General features: G+C 42.4%; 1 protein-coding gene across 3 annotated transcripts in view; it reads right to left on the bottom strand.

Annotated features, from left to right (window-relative positions):
• dennd2b (DENN domain containing 2B) overlaps window positions 1–22,641 on the bottom strand; it is a 52,404-nt gene that overhangs the window by 23,294 nt on the left and 6,469 nt on the right. For all 3 annotated transcript variants that reach the window (XM_035526516.1, XM_035526512.1, XM_035526518.1), the window contains exons 2-8: window positions 16,053–16,148; window positions 10,523–11,755; window positions 8,966–9,102; window positions 5,251–5,387; window positions 4,743–4,958; window positions 3,692–3,788; window positions 3,564–3,608 (exon numbers count right to left, since the gene is read on the bottom strand). In XM_035526516.1, coding sequence (XP_035382409.1) covers window positions 3,564–3,608; window positions 3,692–3,788; window positions 4,743–4,958; window positions 5,251–5,387; window positions 8,966–9,102; window positions 10,523–11,755; window positions 16,053–16,126 — 1,939 coding nt within the window. In that variant the 5' untranslated portion in view covers window positions 16,127–16,148. The remainder of the gene's footprint in view (window positions 1–3,563; window positions 3,609–3,691; window positions 3,789–4,742; window positions 4,959–5,250; window positions 5,388–8,965; window positions 9,103–10,522; window positions 11,756–16,052; window positions 16,149–22,641) is intronic.

The raw sequence follows: 22,641 nt of genomic DNA, 5'->3' as shown, positions 1-22,641 counted from the left end.
GTGTGTTCTGTATATGGTATATTGTGTTATGTGTTCTGTATATGGTATATTGTGTTGTGTGTTCTGTATATGGTATATTGTGTTGTGTGTTCTGTATATGGTATATTGTGTCATGTGTTCTGTATATGGTATATTGTGTTGTGTGTTCTGTATATGGTATATTGTGTTATGTGTTCTGTATATGGTATATTGTGTTATGTGAATGTCTATGGTATATCGTGTTATGTGTTCTGTATATGGTATATTGTGTTGTGTGTTCTGTATATGGTATATTGTGTTATGTGTTCTGTATATGGTATATTGTGTTATGTGAACGTATATGGTATATTGTGTTGTGTGTTCTGTATATGGTATATTGTGTTGTGTGTTCTGTATATGGTATATTGTGTTATGTGTTCTGTATATGGTATATTGTGTTATGTGAATGTATATGGTATATTGTGTTATGTGTTCTGTATATGGTATATTGTGTTGTGTGTTCTGTATATGGTATATTGTGTTGTGTGTTCTGTATATGGTATATTGTGTCATGTGTTCTGTATATGGTATATTGTGTCGTGTGTTCTGTATATGGTATATTGTGTTATGTGTTCTGTATATGGTATATTGTGTTGTGTGTTCTGTATATGGTATATTGTGTTATGTGAATGTATATGGTATATTGTGTTGTGTGTTCTGTATATGGTATATTGTGTTATGTGAATGTATATGGTATATTGTGTTATGTGTTCTGTATATGGTATATTGTGTTGTGTGTTCTGTATATGGTATATTGTGTTATGTGAATATATATGGTATATTGTGTCATGTGTTCTGTATATGGTATATTGTGTTGTATGTTCTGTATATGGTATATCGTGTTATGTGTTCTGTATATGGTATATTGTGTTGTGTGTTCTGTATATGGTATATTGTGTTATGTGTTCTGTATATGGTATATTGTGTTGTGTGTTCTGTATATGGTATATTGTGTTGTGTGTTCTGTATACGGTATATTGTGTTGTGTGTTCTGTATACGGTATATTGTGTTGTGTGTTCTGTATATGGTATATTGTGTTGTGTGTTCTGTATACGGTATATTGTGTTGTGTGTTCTGTATATGGTATATTGTGTTATGTGTTCTGTATATGGTATATTGTGTTGTGTGTTCTGTATATGGTATATTGTGTTATGTGTTCTGTATATGGTATATTGTGTTATGTGAATGTATATGGTATATTGTGTTGTGTGTTCTGTATATGGTATATTGTGTTATGTGAATGTATATGGTATATTGTGTTATGTGTTCTGTATATGGTATATTGTGTTGTGTGTTCTGTATATGGTATATTGTGTTATGTGAATGTATATGGTATATTGTGTTGTGTGTTCTGTATATGGTATATTGTGTTGTGTGTTCTGTATATGGTATATTGTGTTATGTGTTCTGTATATGGTATATTGTGTTATGTGTTCTGTATATGGTATATTGTGTTGTGTGTTCTGTATATGGTATATTGTGTTATGTGAATGTATATGGTATATTGTGTTGTGTGTTCTGTATATGGTATATTGTGTTGTGTGTTCTGTATATGGTATATTGTGTTATGTGTTCTGTATATGGTATATTGTGTTGTGTGTTCTGTATATGGTATATTGTGTTGTGTGTTCTGTATACGGTATATTGTGTTGTGTGTTCTGTATATGGTATATTGTGTTATGTGTTCTGTATATGGTATATTGTGTTATGCGAATGTATATGGTATATTGTGTTGTGTGTTCTGTATATGGTATATTGTGTCGTGTGTTCTGTATATGGTATATTGTGTTATGTGTTCTGTATATGGTATATTGTGTTATGTGAATGTATATGGTATATTGTGTTGTGTGTTCTGTATATGGTATATTGTGTTATGTGAATGTATATGGTATATTGTGTTATGTGTTCTGTATATGGTATATTGTGTTGTGTGTTCTGTATATGGTATATTGTGTTATGTGTTCTTTATATGGTATATTGTGTTATGTGTTCTGTATATGGTATATTGTGTTATGTGAATGTATATGGTATATTGTGTTGTGTGTTCTGTATATGGTATATTGTGTTGTGTGTTCTGTATATGGTATATTGTGTCATGTGTTCTGTATATGGTATATTGTGTTGTATGTTCTGTATATGGTATATCGTGTTATGTGTTCTGTATATGGTATATTATGTTGTGTGTTCTGTATATGGTATATTGTGTTATGTGAATGTATATGGTATATTGTGTTATGTGTTCTGTATATGGTATATTGTGTTATGTGTTCTGTATATGGTATATTGTGTTGTGTGTTCTGTATATGGTATATTGTGTTATGTGTTCTGTATATGGTATATTGTGTCATGTGTTCTGTATACGGTATATTGTGTCATGTGTTCTGTATATGGTATATTTTGTTATGTGTTCTGTATATGGTATATTGTGTTGTGTGTTCTGTATATGGTATATTGTGTTATGCGAATGTATATGGTATATTGTGTTGTGTGTTCTGTATATGGTATATTGTGTCGTGTGTTCTGTATATGGTATATTGTGTTATGTGTTCTGTATATGGTATATTGTGTTATGTGAATGTATATGGTATATTGTGTTGTGTGTTCTGTATATGGTATATTGTGTTATGTGAATGTATATGGTATATTGTGTTATGTGTTCTGTATATGGTATATTGTGTTGTGTGTTCTGTATATGGTATATTGTGTTATGTGTTCTTTATATGGTATATTGTGTTATGTGTTCTGTATATGGTATATTGTGTTATGTGAATGTATATGGTATATTGTGTTGTGTGTTCTGTATATGGTATATTGTGTTGTGTGTTCTGTATATGGTATATTGTGTCATGTGTTCTGTATATGGTATATTGTGTTGTATGTTCTGTATATGGTATATCGTGTTATGTGTTCTGTATATGGTATATTATGTTGTGTGTTCTGTATATGGTATATTGTGTTATGTGTTCTGTATATGGTATATTGTGTTATGTGTTCTGTATATGGTATATTGTGTTGTGTGTTCTGTATATGGTATATTGTGTTATGTGTTCTGTATATGGTATATTGTGTCATGTGTTCTGTATACGGTATATTGTGTCATGTGTTCTGTATATGGTATATTGTGTTATGTGTTCTGTATATGGTATATTGTGTTGTATGTTCTGTATATGGTATATTGTGTTGTGTGTTCTGTATATGGTATATTGTGTCATGTGTTCTGTATATGGTATATTGTGTTATGTGTTCTGTATATGGTATATTGTGTTGTGTGTTCTGTATATGGTATATTGTGTTATGTGAATGTACTGTATTTATATTAGCACTAATGTACTGGCGTTCTCTGTATATGTAGCTGTTATAGACTACAGTGTCGTCAGCATTAACAGCTATGTAGTGAGATAAGGCTGTCAGTAAAAGACTTGGAAGAACGGTCACACATCTAAAGGACAGAGGCTTGGACGATTGAAGAACGGAAAAAACCCACAAACCAAAATATGCCACCCACTGCGGGAACATTATTGTGCTCTATGCGCTGACCTCTCACCTTTGAACCTGTCATCAGAATCACTCTCACTCTCACTGTTGTCATCTACAAACAAAAGAAGAATTTGTTTGACGTCAGAGGGCAGCGTAGCAAAGTTCTGTCTGAGCCCGCAACAGCGGGAACGTCACCTCTCAGAGAAGCAGCCTCGATGTTGGACAGCGAGAGTTTCTTCAGCCTCTTCTTGCCTCTTTTTGTACAGTAGATGGAGTTTATTCTCTGCACCACCTGATGGGAGAAAAAGCAGCACCGTTGAGGAGAGTCAGAGGAGCACTCGGTACTCCCCGTGACGGAGTATGACGTATTACAACTCATCAATCTCCATTTTTGTGGTGTAGCCTGAAGGGATTTGAGCCGTCGTCGTCGTGGTAACGGCTATGAGTCAGCTTACAGCTGCACTCCTGCTACTGGTTGTAAACAGAGCTCATGAGCTGTCGTGTTTACTACTGTACTGGCATGATTCTACAGGACGGGCAGACGGTCCCACTAAGAAGGGCAAAACACCACCCCGAACTATAAATATCAACACAGGAGGAACCTTCAAACACTATCGACAAAGAACAAAAAAGAAAGAACATATGTGTAGCCATATCTAAAAATAACTGAACCAAATTACTTCATTAAGATTTCTACTGATTGCATCTTTACCTTATCTAATTTAATTTATAATGGGAAGGTTGTTGATAACTTTTTAATCAAATGCATATTGTGCCCATTTTAACTTTCATTTCGGTTATGACTACTGGTCCAATATCTCAGGAGGAAACAACACTGTAAGATAATCTCTGGACCTCCAGGGCAGGTGTGTGAGTGGCAAGGTGTCCTGTTTGGAGCAGTTATCTGAACGTGAGTAATGAGCTGGTGTTATTTCTTTCCTTTTTTCTTAACCTTGCAGCTATATTTATGAGCATGAAGACACCCCACAGCAGACAAACTCTGCGCCCCAACGAAACATCTGCGTTTACAGAGCAAGCCACCGACAGGAAAAACTCAATGAAAAAAAACCTCAATGCAACTGCACAGATCCTCCATTACAGTCCACTATTAATGTCAACGTTCTGTTTCTCAGGAAACTGTGTACTTTACTACAATTTTGAATATATATATATTTAGATTTTCCTGTGACCTGGCATTCTAATCACAGTGAACGCTGTCTTTTTCCCAGATCGGATATGCAGGCACCTTGGGGACCCGTCGGTGTCTGCGAGAGGCCAGTGTGTCACACGCCCTGCTCAGGCTGTCGTCCAGTAGCACGCAGGATCCCGAAGACACACCCAGCTGGGGCAGCAGCAGCGTGTCGTCGTGGCTGTGCCTCTTGGCCAGGTAGGACGCACGCGGGGCGCTCCGCTCAGCTGCGGCCGTTAGCCGCAGGGACTGGCTACTCGGTTTAGACGGCAGCTGGAGAATGTGGGAAAGGAAGGCACAGATGCAGCGCTTGCTTCGGTTTACAGCACACTAAACAGGAACTACAGCCTTTCAGTTCCTGTCTCCTCTAACACAGGGAACTGTTTCTGGTCCTGTGAGCGAGTGAAGCTCAGAAATCACGGCAGTGCCATTTAGCAAACCAAAATGTAGCATTTCAGCTTGGGCACACGTCTGATTTAGGTTTTGAGGTACAGATGGTCTGATTATTGCTTTGCAGTGAAAAGTTAAATCAGTCAGAATTTGTTGATTTGAAATAGGGACATACCTGAGGGGCCACCATGGAATTCCTGTCCTGGGAGGTCCACGCCTTGGAGAGCGGGTCACTCGATCTCTCTAATGGACGTAACTTGCGGCTTCTTCCCTTCTGATCCACTTCCTCATATGGATTCTCCTTCATAGACTCTACAAGCAGGTCAGAGGTCAGAGGGAGAGAGCAGATCAGACTGAACCCAAACGCTGGCAGACGTAAGAGGAAGAAAGGAAGCAGACCTTCAGAAGGAGAGAAAGATAGAGAGAGCGATCGGAGAGGGCATTGGAGAAGGAAGGAGTGCAGGAGGGAGAGAGAAAGAATGAGAGAGAGGGATGAGCAGGTGAGAGGGCAGAGACAGAGAGAAGGGACGTTTTGGAGGATAGAGCAGATATGTTATGCAGGTTGAGTTCTGACAGATGGGAAACTGATGTGGGCTGTCTCTGTTGTTGTGAGCTACACAGCAAACACAGCAGGGTGGGTTCACACTGCCCTTATGTCAGCACACAGCACCATAATAAAGGACAACCCACCACAACAACAAACCACATCACAGCAACAAGAACAATAACAGAGGAAACGCAGACACAGTAAATTATCCACATCACTTACTTACATGCAAAAGAGAAGCCGGCAGCCATGCAAAGGCTTAATGAGGTTCATAATTGGTAATGCAAAAAAAAATCTGCAATTTGGTCCACATCCAGAAAGTGCAAATACCAGGTTCTGAAACTTCACTAACCTTCTCCATGAGGAACGTGTCTAAAAATCAAAGTGACAGGAAAAGGCAGAGCAGCTGCTCTAAGCAGCCTGTGTGAAGGACCTTCTGAAACACTTCACATACCAAAGCCAGCTTTAACCACCTTAATGTGCACACATCTCGGGCACTACAACAGCCATAATCAGGCTCAGGGTGCAGGAGTGTCTGGAGGTGGAGACACTTTACAGAAATCCCTCTGCAACACTAAAGCTGAGAGACAATAACAGGGTCGCACTCACCCCAGCACACACCATAAAGCTGAAACAACGTAATGACAGCACGCTGGGGGACATCCCAAACCTCTCTCACCACTGATGTGGTAGTGGATACTAATCAGTCTCTCTGTTTACAGAGGTTAACACGTAGCCAGAGAGGGCACAGCACACACACACAGTCACACACCTCACGCACACACTGCGACTGCGCCTTTGTTTACACAGTGGACCTTCAGAGAGAACTCTAACAGGAAAGTGGACAATACAGATATCACATTACACAAAAATGAAGACCTTCTGAAACCTCCACAGCCATTTTGTGTGTTTTATGGACGAGCGAGGCAGTTGTGTGGGAGGAAGAACGCTTCTTTCCAGAGGTCCAGCTCGTTCAAACTACAGTGTGCCTACCTCACCCCAAACAGGAGACTCCACTCACTAAAAGACCAAAAAACAACTCACACATGACAAGCAGTTCTGGAAACCTGAATGATATTTACAGCAACACAAACTTAATAGGGACAGTAAAATGTAGACTCAGACTGTTAAAGAGAAAATGGACATGGCCTGTATGGAAGCTTTCAAGTCTGAACTTTAAAGCATGCATGCTGGACATTTCTACAGGGAGATTTCCATCCCAGAAGAAGGTAACCTGATCCTGTCTGCAGGAGCTCACCAGCAGGCTAACGCGTGCAGTAAGGACCCATACAGCACTGTGGAGACGCCGGAGAGGGTCTCTAATTGCCGTGTGCATAGAAAACGCTGCACCAGTGCTACAGCTGAAGAACAAAACCAGCAAAACACAGCCTGACAACAAGGCTGTAATCTATCCAGTACAACGGACCTGAGTCAGGATTATTTACCATAAATGCCCTCATATTAGACAATTACAACCAAGTTATTAATATGACGCTTGTATGTTCATAGCTCACTGATCAGTATCTTTTTTGTTTAAACTGTACCAAAAGTATTTGGATACTAATACTTTCACTTGGATTCTGGCTTCACTGACCTACTAACCACAGCTGTCTGCGTCAGGAAAGCCAGTGAAGCATCCACACACTCCTGGGCCTGCGTTCAGCAGCTGGGGACCTCTGGCAGCCAACGGAGATCATATATTTATCTGGAACTAATCAGCATTTTTAAAGAAATGGCCCAACCGCCATGCTGATGGGGGTGTTCACCAAACGATGGAGGCTTTGTCAGGGTGCCACTGAGAGACACTGCACACTGCTAGGAACCACCACCTTTACTGAAACAATACCAACACCCTCGACAACACACCACCAGCTGGGTGATTCCGGTCAATGTTCTGGTTCAGTCGTATGAAAAACCTGCGTCTCGAAGAAAACAGCCTCATAACATGTCTGTCTGGTACTCTGGTTCATGCACTGTCATCTCCACATCCCACAGACGCTTGTTCAAGACTCTTTACGACGTCTGGGGCCCAAACCCCCAGAACAACAGAGCCGAGGTTTCCGGTCTGGCCACGGGGCGACGCACATGCCTGCTGTCTCCATGGCAACACACATGCCTGCTGTCTCCAGGGCAACACACATGCCTGCTGTCTCCAGGGTGACACACATGCTGTCTCCAGGGTGACATACATTCCTGCTTTCTCCAGGGTGACACACATGTATGCTGTCTCCAGGGCGACACACATGCTTGCTTTCTCCAGGACGACACACATGCTGTCTCTAGAGCAACGCACATGCCTACTGTCTCCAGGGCGACACACATGCCTGCTGCCTACAGGAGAAGCTGCCATTTCTTAGTGGGAAGGAATGCAGAGCATCACCCAGCACAGCCAGCAAACAGGCCAGAGGAGACAGCTTTTCCCTGCTGCACTGCAGGACGCAGACTACAGGTCACAGGACGCCACGTTTCTCTACCAATCCAATGTTAAATTCTTCCACTTGAATATCACTCTCTTATTGCAATTTATTGTTAAAATCAATACTGTGTCTCACTGAAAAAAAAACTTAATAAGGATTAACATGTTTTCATCAACCAAAATGTCTTGAAAGCTTGAAATTTTATTTCAATACATACTATTAACACCCCAAAAGAGAAATAACTATTTTGAATTTTCAAGCTCAGTGTTTTTCTATAAAAGGAGGATAATGTGATTTCTAATCATGAAAGCCAAATTCTCCTTTGCCTGCATTACAAACCCATCTGTTGATGCTCTTTGTCTCCATAGTGTCAAACCACTGGCCAACATCATCAGTCATTATCAAGAAAATGCTTTTTTAACCAGAAAACTGGTGAGAGATTATAGCTGCTGGTTGGTCATTTCTTACAGTATTAATATTATCTTCTCTGATGCAGTGCAGAGTCAACATTTCAGCCCTTGCCTGCCAAACAGAACTACCTCAGGTCTTTAAAGGCTGATCACAAGGGAACAGTGAGCACTTAAACGTGAGAACAAATTTTGAAGGCATTCTCTACTATAAAAACTATTGCATGGTGGTTTGAAACTATTCACACCATGGTAAACCTCTAATTGTAGGAGTCATTATCTTCAGGGCAAACACATTACTTCAAAATTTGTTCTTAATATGATATAAACTGTAACCTTGTGTGCAATTAATTTTGGAAAGTCAGTAGCAGATGCAAAAAAGTAATCAGTGTACTTAATTTTTGTACTGCTTTTAAAATTGAGAGCAGAATGATCAGTGACCCTGTTTTCCGCTAAATGTGGAGCCTGCATCAGTTTGTCTGTATCTGTAGCTGCGGTGGGTTGCGTGTCTGCTCTTACCTGTGATGTCCTCATAGGCATTCTCCTCTAATGTGTTTTTGGAGATGGGGCGGCTGTGCTTCTCCGTGGAGGCCGTACCGTTTTCCGTGGGTGGTGATGGACACGGGGAGGGAGGGCTGGCCACATCTTCAGACTCTCTAAAAGTTGAACGTGTGAGAAAGAAAAGAGAGAGCGAGAGCACTAAGCTTTGAACATGCAAGACTAAGCCACTGTAGTGCAGTTGGTCTGACTGCCGGTCACCCTCCGCCCGTCTGATTCCAATCAGGATAGACCACCTGAGCCTCCTCACAAGACTCCAAAAACGCACCTTTTCTCAACAGCTCTCCCTGACTGCCAATTAAAATCAGAAGCTTCGAAAAGGACTTGACCTTCCTTTTCAGATGTGTAACATCCTTATTATATGAGTTGCAGCACAGACTCTAATTGGACTGCAATTTCCTGTTTATTCACAATAAGGTAAATAAACTAAAGAGTCTAAGTTTTGAATGCACACCAGACACTACATCAAAGCAAAAGTACTAGCTAGAGGGTCAAACCTCACATAGTGATGCTGGCTCACTGACTGCCTATGGCTTCCTAATAGCTACCCCTGCATGGGCCACAGGAATGTCAAACAGGACCTCACAGATCCTACCCAGCTCAGCCATCCACAGAACCTGGAAGACACCACACTCAGAGACTGGGCTAAACAGTCCCTAGTCCAAAGCCAATTCACAAGGCCATGAGGAACGAGAGATATAAACAAAATGTTAGCGCTCAGCAAAGTCAAGAGAGCTTCTAGCTGAGCGGGATTATATCACCATAATGGAAGTAGATGAAACAGAAGTTTTGATTCAGTTACAGAGTTTGCTGAAGATACATTTGAAGATATCTTAAGGGTACGTTTTTAGCCAAGCAAAGAGCTAAACCACTTGTTAGGAGGTAACTGAGAAACAAGAGAGAAACTAAATCGTGTTGTATAGAATTCAAACTGAGCATTGAATACTGGCACATGTTCATGTCAATGTCAATGCTAATAAAGTAAAATCAAGAAAAATACATTCCGAACCATAGATTCAAAAGACAAGAATAAATCTGCATGACACGTGATACGAGGCCTGAGCAAGTGGCCAAAAGCGCTACGACCTAATATGGGAAGATGAAGTTGTCAGACGCATTTACAGAAGAGCCCATGGCTCCATTCCTGTTTCCTGTCCAACGCTAATGGAGTCTCTCAGTGATGTAATCGAGTTTGAAACATAAAAGTCTCAGAAATGTCAGAGGCCAGTCTGTTACACGTGACTACCAAAGACCAACGATGCAAAACTACAGCTGCATCACAGGAGTGTTTCGCCTGTAACCCTCAAGTTTATTTCTGACTCACAGGACAAGTGCTTATAAATAAGACCAAATCACTGCTTCCTGGTGCTTTGCTGAAATAGCCACAGCCATCTTTGCATAGGGAATGCATGGAGAAGTACAACACGCTAAACACAAATCAATAATGTCAACCTCTACACTAACAACCATTACAGAAGCACGTCAGAACAGGTTGTGGGTTAAAGGATCATATCTTACCGATCCTGAGTGCCCTTGGATAAGCTTTCATCTGTCTTGCGGTTGCATGTTATTGTAGTGGCCGGGCCACAGGAAACACGAGTTTCGGAGTTGAGTAATCCATTGCTTGGTGAAGAGTCTTTGTGGTTCCGACTGGCGTCATACTCAAAGGTGCGTTTGGGCTTGGGCAGGGGGTTGACTGGGGTGCCTGGCAAGCCACACGCAGTGGGCAGCTCCGGGCTCAGGGACTGGACTGAGCTTACACTGAACCTCTGCCTAAACTTGTTGGCTTTTTCTGGCCCGGGGCTGGTGTCTGGCTCAGTGGCAACCGAGCAAATGCTACTCCGCTTGCTGCCACAGGAACTGTCAAAGTCTTCCACCCCACCCATGGTGAAAGACTTCTGCCGTGACTTGTCTAGGCCATAGCAGCTGCTGAGATACTGCGGAGGAGCAGAGGAGGGACTCTCCTTCAGGACCTGCTCAATCTTCTGTATCTGATTTAAAACGGCGGACGTCTCCTTGCGAGCAGACAGAGAACGAATGAAGATCCCTGACATCTCTGTTTTTGCGGTCCTCTTCTCTCTCTCTCTCTTCTGGAACCGTCCGAGGCACTCTCGATCCAAAGCCCCTTCCTCCTCCTCCGTCTCTGGATAGGAGCACTCGGACAACGCCATGCTCATCCGCCGCGCCCCCCCACTGCAAGGAGAAGCCAAGAGGCCGGAGTGACCTTCGCTTCCACAGCCCGTCCTCTTCTCCAAGCACAGACTCATCCTAGGCTGAGCCTCCTTACGGCATTCCCATTCCGAGATCTTCTTCCGGATGGAGGCGGAAGGGGAGCTAGTTCCAGTGAGGCTGAGCGAGAGGCTGCGCTTGTGGCTGAGGTTGGTGGAGGGAGCTAAGGAGAGTGTACTCCAGCTGAGAGGCTCAGGGCCCAGTCCAGCACCCTCCTGTGGCTGTTTCTCCTTCTGCTCCTGGTCTCCTCCGCCGGACGTTCCCTTGTAGAGGGTAAGCTTCTTATCCAGATAGCCAATGCTCTTCGCCTTGATGAGCCTGCTTTGGTAATCAAGTTCAGCCGGGAGCCTATAGCCACTGTGCAGGCTAGCAGTCTTATAGCTCCAGTTCCTTTGAGATTGGAACTTCTTATTAGCTTTGGTGTATCTGCCCTGCAGACTGATGTCCTCTGTGTCGCTAAGTTGTGAGCGACACAACTCTTTAGCCGCAGGGAGATTAGGAGGTGGGGACACAGACTGGCACCTAAAAGGAGAGCGATAAACACAACATGGTCAGCAACCCGTCCACAGACGCTGGGACAGCATTCTCCTGACAGAGGTGTACGCTGAGCTCAGGTACGGTGAGCAAAGGCCTCCATCTCCCTCCCTGTGCTGAGAAAGGAGGCAGAGAATGTCATCCACAACCCAAAAGTGCTCTCTGCCTGCCAGTGAGACAATCTACAGGCAAGGGGGCAAAAGACTCCACACAAGAAAGAGAAAGAAAAAGAAATTCTAAAACATGTATACAGGTTTCAAATAATAGACAAAGTTGGCCTCATCACAGGTTTGGTGGAAAGTACCACAGCAGTTTGAAATAAGTTTGGCCAAATGAAACCTCATGTCATGCCAAAACAAACACAGCACTGCAAATCACATGTGTGGAATTTTCCACATGATTAAAATGATTTCGGTGAAGTTATACGGACCTCACACACAAAAGCCACAGGAAACCGTCAAACATACAGGCTAAAAATGAACCTACCATCACCGGTGCACAGACATCTCTCTGCTGCTTGTCCTGTGTGCATACAGTTTCTCAGACTACCTGAGACAGACTACGTGAGACAGACGGAGACAGACTACGTGAGAGCCTCCTCCCCATCCTCACTCCCTGTCTCTCTGTTCACCACGCAGACACTACTCACTGCTGAGCAATGGCATTAGGACTCTGCTGAACTCATTCCAGCCTCGGCACAGATGCAAGCACTCCCTTCTCCATTTCAAAATCTCCAAGCGATTTCCTCATGGGACTCAAGACATTGAGACTTAACCAGGGCCGCTCCTCAGCGAAACCGAGGCAGCCAGATCTGATGTCACATCGGTGGTTAGAATAACAAGTGAAAGTTGGGTGGAGGCCAGGGTTAAGATCCGTAGTGCAGGTTGGGGCAGGGTTCTTAACGCCTCACCCTCAGCAGGGACATGACTGCACCTGGAGCCCTAAGGGCCTCTATGACACCAGCACTCAGGTTTATACAATGCACCACCACCACTTGGCGTGAACAGTGCACACAACCCACAGTCTTCTCACAGCCTCCACCTGATCACCGTGGAAACGTGGAATGCATTATTCCTACTTTGATCACTCTGATTTAGCACATGTGGTCCTCCTTGGGTTTTATTTATGGTGCTATCATGTTTCCCCTCCCCTTCATTATGAGGAAAATTAATCATACAATAAGAAACCCAAGTGCAGCCCATTTGCAATTTTGGTTGATAATTTTCTCAATGATAACATTAATCAGTTTTGACAGTTATATATAAATAATACCCGCTGGAATCTTGGATTATATCCTCTGACAACATGCTGGCTGTGCTGGACATGTGTGACTTCTTCTTAAATTGAATCCCTTAGTTCTGCCCCCAGCTTAAAACTTACCACATCAATACAGTCTCAAATAGAAGCAGCAATTCTAGTCAGCACACACTAAAGGGAATAACAGCTCCACAGTTTATAGTTCAGTCCAACACAAGGGGTATCATAATCTCTCTGAAGTCCTCTTACCATGAAGTGGTAGTGAAAAAAACTCTTCTGTCTTGTTAAGATATACTGAGACTCAGTGGACTTTCTTGAGGACTAAAACTATAAAGAATTGAGCAATTATTTTGTTTCCAGATCATCAAATGTGTAAAGGGACACACAAGTCACCAGATCACACAAAAAGAGATGAAATCTCTTAATCATCACTGTTACTGATGTAGATATTTCTGCAAGCATGGCTTCAGGTTTTCATTTTACCACTCCTGACCATACCACAGCCACATTGGTCCAGGAGTCCAGGAAAGCATAACTGTCCCCACTCACTGGGTGGGGAGGGTGGTCCTGTTATCCCCTCTGTCAATCAGTATGATACTAGCCAATCACAGGCAACTCTTTGGTCACATGCACAGAATCAGCCACTTAGTGCTCTTTTCCAAAGAGGGTCAGCTGTGCTATCATGTCACATTTCAGGCAGGCTGAAAAGTGCCACGGACTGGCTCCACAGGTCTCAGAGGAAACGTGTGTGAGCCGCCATCTTTCGAGGGTGGTAGCTTTGGTGTGATGGGGAGACTGAGCTAGCAGGTGGGGTAGCAATAACTAAACGGGGCAAGACTGTAAAAAAATGCCCCCATGTTAATACATGCTTTAGCAGTAAAGATCTCCTTTACATCGCAAGCATTCTTGATGCAAATGCACATTATATTCAACCAGCCACAGAATAAAACAACCACAGGCCTGCCTGAGCCATGACTCCTGAAGTTATAAATAATTATTTCAACATTCAACATTGATCTTGCTACTTTACATGAAAGGAACACACTGGATCCAGAATCCTGTCACAGATCCCAGAGTGAGTTTGTGTTTGTGGTCTGAGGAGGGTCTCTGGAAGCACGGCCAGGTCCAGAGAAAACAAACTAAGCTTGCCTACTTCTCTGAGCCTCAGAGTTCAGGGGCAGCTCGGCTGCAGGGGGCAGATGGGGCCTAAGCAGTGCACCAGTGCTTCTCTGCCCCTTCCTGGCTCTTGAGGGCCAATCTGACCACAAACCATTTCCTGTTTGAGGGCCCTGTCACAATGGAGGATCTACGGCGCTCCTCTAACACACATCAAAAGGTACAAGAACTCACGTGTCCAACTCCATTCACTCCCGCAAATATATGAAACGTTCATCAGAGAGTGAGAGATTTTTAGTTTTTATTGACTTTTCTATGAAAAACACATATGCCATGCTTACCTATGGACATCCCACATAACACCCTCTGGCCTGTAAAGACCAGGATTAACGGTGGTGGTCTTTTTAGCTCCATCTCAGAGCAAAGGAAGGAAAAACTATGCAGCCACTTTTTTTATAAAGCACACCAGTTTGTATAAATCAAATTTCCTTTGGTAACTATTTCTGACATTACAGAACCACTGATAAGGCGTAACAAAAAAAACTCTTGTTCCTCTTTCTTTCCTTGCTAGCACTTTCACTCCTGGCAGAGAACACTGCTGTTTGGTGATGGATAGATTATAGGAGCTTTTATGAGCCGGCTCTTGGTTCTTGTTCATCCTTGCTCTCGCTGAGCGTATCATGATATTCTACACGACTGTCTCAGAAAATGTCAGGAGACTCACACAGAGCGTTGTACACATGCCGGCGATGACACAAGCATTTAAAAATCATCATTTAATCCAAATTTTTTACAAACATCCTAATAATAACAAAAGCTATATGGTAGTTATGAAAACACTGCAGATAAAGGTTTGGTCCATGTTAGGTTAGACAGTGTTTGGCTAAGTGAAGATTTAGCCTACACCAGAAGTATACAAAGTCTCGATGACATATCCAGAGAAAGAAAAGTTCACATGGATGATTTCATTCCCACTGTTGGCTTCTCAGTTACAGCAGGAAAATGTCTCAACATGTTAACTCCAACATGGTTATACCCAGAGGATAGAGTCTATTTGAACAGGTGCCTATTCCATAACAAAAGAGACAACATGATCTTTTCTGCCAGAGCAAAGAGCATTTAGGAAGACTGATTTATGCTTTAGGGAGTTGATTATTGTCCTACACCATAGTCAAATGACTTTTACAACACCCACAAACTTTGGGTGCACATTCACTAATGTGCTTATGTACCACATTTCCACGTTGTGTTAACATAATGGTAAACGTTCTTCCAGATTTTATTGACCAGGATACAATACTAGAGGAAACCAGTCACAGATAGACCTGTACTGCCGGAGATTATGGCAGACTTCAAAACAGGGCTGTGTGTTATGAAAGCACTGCAACACTCGAGGACTGTAAAATAAGAGTCACTGTTGTCTTCATCACTGCTCCTCACAATAGAGCACTTCTCAGGTGATGACTTTCACCTGTAGGGTATATGGTACTCACTTGTCAGGCTATAACATTTCCCTGTCACACTATAGTGCTCACCTGTTGGGCTATGACACTCACATATTGAGCTATGTTGGGCTATAACACTCACCTGTCTGGCTATGATATTCACCTTTCAGGCTATGTTGGGCTGTAACACTCACCTGTCAGGCTGTAACACTCACCTGTTGGGCTGTAACATTCACCTGACGGACTGTAACACTCACCTGTCGGACTGTAACACTCACCTGTTGGGCTGTAACATTCACCTGTCGGGCTGTAACACTCACCTGTCGGGCTGTAACACTCACCTGTTGGGCTGTAACATTCACCTGACGGACTGTAACACTCACCTGTCGGGCTGTAACACTCACCTGTCGGGCTGTAACATTCACCTGACGGACTGTAACACTCACCTGTCGGGCTGTAACACTCACCTGTCAGGACTCTCCACTGGGCCTTTAGCCTCTCCTGCTCCGGCTGCAGCCTTCAAGGTCTTGTTGGCCGTCATCACCTCCTTGGGTCTGCCCACTCTAACAGGCCACAAACACACATTATATCATAAGGGTGACCTAAAAGATTATTTTGTTTTGGAGATCTGGATTACAACAGTACTTAAAAACAAATCCACAGTACAGGTTTGTAAGAGTCTACCCAAAATGACTGCTAGGTTTTTGTAAATGCAAAATGAACACTATCATATGTGGATATGGTGAGCAACGTTAACTTTACTTTTTATGCTCTAACTACTGCCAGACGAGACCCAGCTAGTTCTTTCATGGTATTTGAGTCAATATAGTGTAATACACTATTCAAGGCCAAGAGTGAAGCCGTTTGTGTCGGCATCGCTATCGTATCTTGGCCCGTCGTCTCCTCATGCCGTGCTTTCTTAAAAGAGGACGCAATCTGACAGTTTACAGCTGCATAATACAAAACACAAATATGTTAAAGAAGACAAACCATGTATGGGATATTTTTTAAAAGGTTTCATGAAAATGAAAAAGATACATTCTGAACCAGACACCCACAAATTAGCCTTGACCTGTGGTACTCACAAGATCAATTATATCTAAAATGGGGACCAAACTGATACATGGACATGGATCTCCCAAGTGGTAGTGCAAACTCAGATACTAAACTCATAACACTGATCAGAGAACAGTGAAGAAACAGTTCACTTTACGGTTCTAAGCTGCATAAAAATCCATGCAGCTAATGAATGGTTTTTCACATCAATGAGCCAAGTAAAAATTTTCAGAAACCTATTTGAAAAAAGACATCTGTATTGATTAAGCATGCTTAAGGCAACTACCAGCGTATGCCAGGAATTCATTCTTTTGAAACGGGTTTACACAATCCTTCAGTGTGCAGTCAAACAGACGGAGGTGCATGGCCGTGAAGTTAAATACTGAGAGCGGGAAAGGGGCTTTAGCTCGACACAGGCTGGGAAAAAAGATTATCCTTGCAAACACAGAACAATGCCAACAACTGCACAAGCCCAGCTCTAAGAAGCCCTGCTGGGAGTCTATGTTTTTGGCAGTGTTTGTACAGCAGAGCCAAGGTTAACACAGAAAAGTCCATCTCTGGGCTCATTAAAGTGTGATTGCTCCTTCCCATGAACACTTGCACCTAGCAGATGTAGATTTTTTAAAAAGTAAAAAATATTTCTTTCTGGCAGATATTAGTTTTATAAGCTGTGCAGAAACGTTTTGCTTCAGTGAGTGTGATGGGATCAACTAGTCACTGGATTTAACCAAGCTGTCTGGCATGGCCCGACAGACAGCACGCCACCAGGATGTGCTCATAATAAAGTAGACTGCACAAACTGTTACCCTGATCTCAGATCAGAGCCTTCTGGACCACAAACATGCAGTGTTAGTGGCAGTACAACAGCCATAAAAAAAAACTGCCTCTGACATAAACTGCTTTTATACTGTGAGACATCTTACTCAACATTCTCATATTACCATAGAACCAGATGTTGAGCACTGGAAGTCCCACCCGTCAATCTGCAGGACAATCTGAGTCGAGAATGTCAGGACGTCCGTATGCCACAACAACGCTTCCCTTTTCGGAGAGATTTTGCTCTTATACTCTCAAGACGCAACATACTGGTTCATGAGGAGCTCAGAGTGAGATTCAGTCTGATAGGTGCTGTGGATGCTGTGTTTACAGGAAGTTGTTGTGTGAAGTAGAGAGCCAGCCAGCGACAAAGCTGAAAGATCTTTAGAGACAGAGGAGGCGAGCGACAACATTCCTCCTGTCAGCCATTTCCTGTTCCAGAGTGCTGGGAGATAAATGAGCATCTTCATTTGGAATCTCAGCCAAGGTCTCCGCCGCTCCAAAAACCCCAGCCTGGGCTTCTGTCCTTTCTGTTTGTTTTTAGTTCTTCTCCATGAACGATGGACCCTGTAGGAAGGACCGCCCCCTGCAGGAAAGACTGCCCCTTGGAGGAAGGACCGCCCCCAGTAGGCTGTTGAGTCTTAGGAACAAAGGGAACTCCTAAAACTCCATAAAAGGTTGCCTGACTCCCTGGTGTAATCTATCAAATCAAGCAAAAACTGGGTTTGTGTTTGCAGCTCAACTATCTGAACTTGAAAATACCAAGCATTAGAAATATGTTTGCATCCCCACAGGGTAAATGGATGTTGCTTTGATTTATATCTTTGCTTAAAATATTATTCAATAGTTGGTATGCCAAGATTCTTTTGACACTGACTCATATTTTATGTAATTCTACATAAATACACATAATAATAATTTTATAAAGTACTCTGCTTTAAATTTGATTACTTCATAAAATACTTAGTTTTAAAGGTTTTCACTACAATGTTTTAAGTGTGGTCAACATGAAATGAACACAGTTCAAATGGACCAAAATAGAACCAAAAATATTTGAGGCTACAAATTCAGAGACCCTGCAAAAATAATGATAAATGTGTGATACAACATCACCTAAAAATAAACATCCTCTATTCTTTGTCATGGCTGTTTTAAACACATAGGCCTAAAGCCTTTAAGGTTGAACTGTTTTGTTTCCAATAAGTGTGAATATTTTTGTTCATCTGCTGAAGGATGAACAGCTGTGAAAATATAGTCCGCTACGTCGGGAAATATATTAGACCACTAAATCATCTCGAACACTAAGTTTGAAGTGCAAATGCAGTGTGACTTTGGAGACCCAAGTCAAATTCAGCTCACCGATTGACCAAATCTGTCAGCTACAACTCCAACACTCTTCTGCCCCGTGGTAGCTATGGTAGTTTACCCACTGTAGCTATTCTGGACAACCTAATTTACAACAAGACTCCTGTGGAATCTCTTCACAGTTCTATCTCCAGGATGTACGCTGAACTTTGAGGTGTCCTTGTAGTTCCCCTCACTGCTGTTGAAAGGCAACAACCCCCCATATAAAAAGGAAACAGCTTTGTTACATACCTGTAATGCTGTGGTCAGACAACACAATATTTCTGTCTTTCACAACAGTCACTATATCAGATTAGATCGTAGTGGCATAAAATCTTGTCATGCCTTGGTTGGGAGATTTGCCACACTACATGTTTGGTTCTGACCAATCATCGTTCACATCCTTGCACAACTTCATAGGTTGTCAGAGTGAAGAGTCAAAAAATTGTTAATCTTAGCTACAGAAGCACTTTGTATGTTGCGGTTGGGTCTTCCAAAAAGAAAAAGAATGAGAAAAATTGATAGTGGATTCGTTCCTGTGTGTCAGAAAGAGGACAGTAGGGGCTACTGGGGAATGCTAACCTAGCATAACTAGCACTAGTCATGGGACCACGCAAGAAAACATACAGCATTTAGCTCACACCTTTATCCAAAGCCACTTACAATCATGGCTGAGTAGAACTTTGAGTAACTAAGGGACATGTTCAAGGGCCCAACAGTGGTGGAACTTGAACTGACAACCTTCTGACTACTAGTCCAGTACCTTAACCACTGAGCTACAACTACCAACTCTAATATGCGAGACTTTTCATCTGTCTGTCATGCCACATGCAACATCACTGTTCTTCAGTTGTGTCACACACATTTCCATCCTCGTTCCCGATGCTGGCGATTTGTTGGCTACGAGCTGAACCAAGCTGAATTTGTGGAGTCTGACCCCAGCATAAGAGTCAGTTACCCAATGTGTGCATGAAGCAGCTTGTTCAACCATGAGTAAGCAGGCACAACCAGTCTAAAGGTACTGACTGGAAAAGGAGCTTACAGATGTTTTCAAAACTAAGTCATCCGGGGAGCTGATTAATAAACACCTTTCACATCACTGCCTGGTGGATCAATCACGTCAACACAGGTGATCAGATTTACTAAATATGTGCCAAAACAAACTACTCCAGAAATAAAGGCTTTGGAGATGTTGCAAAAAGAAGCCAGGACACTTTTAATGTTCATCCCTAATGTTGTCTTCACCTCATCTAGAGGTTCAACACTAGAAAGTCCGGTCACATAGAAATGACCTGGAGATCACACATCATTGGTGTTACAAACCAATCTACTAGTGCTTTGTGTAAGATTTCCTTGAACAGTTGCAACTCCCATTATTCAAAAGAAAGACTCTTTGTCCATCAAGTCCTTGAGAGGAAAGTGGATAAAAAGTAAAGTTCTTTATCACAGTCTCAAAACAAGCACCATCTGATCTGTACCCCCACCCACTCCCCCGTGAGGAGCCGGGTGGAATGTCCCAGGGTCAGACAGACTGCAGGGCCTTAGCAACTGACAGGGCAACTTGTTCACAAAGAGCAGCACACCATGAAGAGGAATGCACTAATATTTGCCTTGTCCATCAAATGCATTTCATCCAACAGGGAAAGCGGAAAAGAACAGGGTTCTGTGGTGAAATCAATGATTCATATGATCTGTGTCTTATAGTGAAGGATTAATGGAGAGTCAGTGAGTCTCTGTCACACCCTATAAAGGAAGCGTGTATATCACTTTTTATTCAGACACCTGAAAGACAACAAGCATTAAAAAAAATTGGCACTAGGAAATGTAGTCACTATTTTTCCAAAAATATGCAAGTGAAAGTTGCAGTTCTAAGAATAGTCTTCCTGTAGTAAATCTATCACATCATTCATGTCCTTCACCTCACTGGTGGAGCGAGCTTCCTTTGATTGCTGATTGGTTGGTTACAGATTGTAGAGTTCTCCTTCTCAGCTCATTCCAGACTTCATAACCCCTGGAGATGCACTGGACTGGCCCAGGGGTCTGTCCACTGGAGACCACTTTGACTTCTGATTTGATCCACCTTCTCCTAACAATACTTTTGTTTGTGGAATCCAGACTAGTCAGAGGCAAGCATGTGTGAGAGTTGAGGTTAGATTACCGAACAATAATCACAGGAAAGGGAATTCCGTTCCCACCATCATATGGCCCTTATCAAGCGCTCACTTGGAGATACATGTCCTGTATGTGGTACCTTCTTATGCTTGTGTCAATGAACGAGCCTGTCATGTTTAGACTGAGGGGAACTAGGACATAAGGTCTGTCTGTTTGTCTCCAGTAAAGCGAGAGGTTGTCAAACAGTCGTCCACCTGGACAAATCCCTGGTGCTGCTAATTAACTGCTCAACACGACGAGTGAGGACAGAGAGGCCCGGCTGTGTCGGCTCAGAGCCAGCAGAGAGGTCGTCTTTGTCTTCTTTTCTCTTGGGTTTCAATGCCCAGGCTGCTGAGGTCTGGCTCTGTGAATAATGCCAGAGGGTCTGTGTGTGAGAAACGGTCGGCCAAGTCAGGGACGCTGAACCCAGCTCAGCCTGCGAGCGTCTTTTCACCCCAAACCTTTTCTTACAGTCCAGGCTGTCACAGCTCACAGCAGCTGCACAGTCCACAAACAATACCCATGATGCCTTGCTCCCAGAGTTCTAACTGGACAGGCCAGATGGAACCAATTCTTCAAGCCCTTTTTCGTTCCAATTCTTCCCTGACTTTCAGCTGTTTACAGTTGGGGTTTTTTCTAGGAATCAGAGAATGGATAATCCACATTTCTGCAATTTGAGAAAAAACTGCAACACTAGAACAAAGTGTGCTTCTTTTCCTAAAGCAAACTATTAAATTATCTTCAGTGCAGTCAAAAAACATTTCTACTTACTACCTCAGTCAGCAGCACTTCTCAAACCATTAATAGCTAACTTATAAAACCTTGCAGGGTCATTTACTGAACATTTGGTTCAGTTTCCTTCCATAAGTCAAAAGCTGGTACTTGATGCGATCACCTACAATATCAGCAATAAAGTGTCTAAAGTGAAGTAACACTCTCCCTAAAGGATGTCCCATGGGTGCATTTCAGATCTCGATCCAGAGATGGAATGACCTTTTTTGACAAGTTAGAGATCCAAACCAATCTTTTCCACTTGAGATAAAAATTTAATTTAGCATAGTATTGTAATCCTCTACAATATTCTGATCTAATGTCCTTTAACACACCTGTATGTGTTTCACATGTGGAATATGGAATAGGGCCTTAAAGCATGATGGCAAATAAACAAAATAACTGTATTCACAAGGAGTACAAGGTCAATCACAAACTAAACTACTGAAACTGTTTCTACAAATCATTATTACACAAAGATCATCATTAAATGGTAGAGCAAGAATTGTTTAAGAATATCTTATCATTTAAGATTATCTTAACACTACAATGCTTTTGGGAAACGGGTCTGAGGCTAATAAGTCGATCATAAGTTAAGTACTTTTTATATTACTTTTATGTCTACAGCTGCACATAAGATTTACTGAATTCACACTGATCCTTTCTGGAAATGTCTTTACACACTGGCATAAAACAGACCAGATAACACACACAAGTGGCACACTTCATCTCGCTATAAAAATTCTCAAGGTTTTTCATGTTTCAGGCTTTGGGCTAGATGTAGCATGCCTTACTACTGTCCTGTCTGCTACATGATGTCTATTACTTACTAACTGACATGTCCTTGGGTGCAATCGTGGGTCAACGAACCAGCTCTGGGAGCAAGTCGTAACCGGCTTGTGCTACAAAGTGTCCTTA

This window comes from Electrophorus electricus, chromosome 1 (genome assembly GCF_013358815.1).
Source record: "Electrophorus electricus isolate fEleEle1 chromosome 1, fEleEle1.pri, whole genome shotgun sequence".
NCBI classification, from domain to species: Eukaryota; Metazoa; Chordata; class Actinopteri; order Gymnotiformes; family Gymnotidae; genus Electrophorus; species Electrophorus electricus.
Note: the sequence above shows the minus strand (reverse complement) of the source record. Positions and strands in the feature narration are given on the sequence as shown.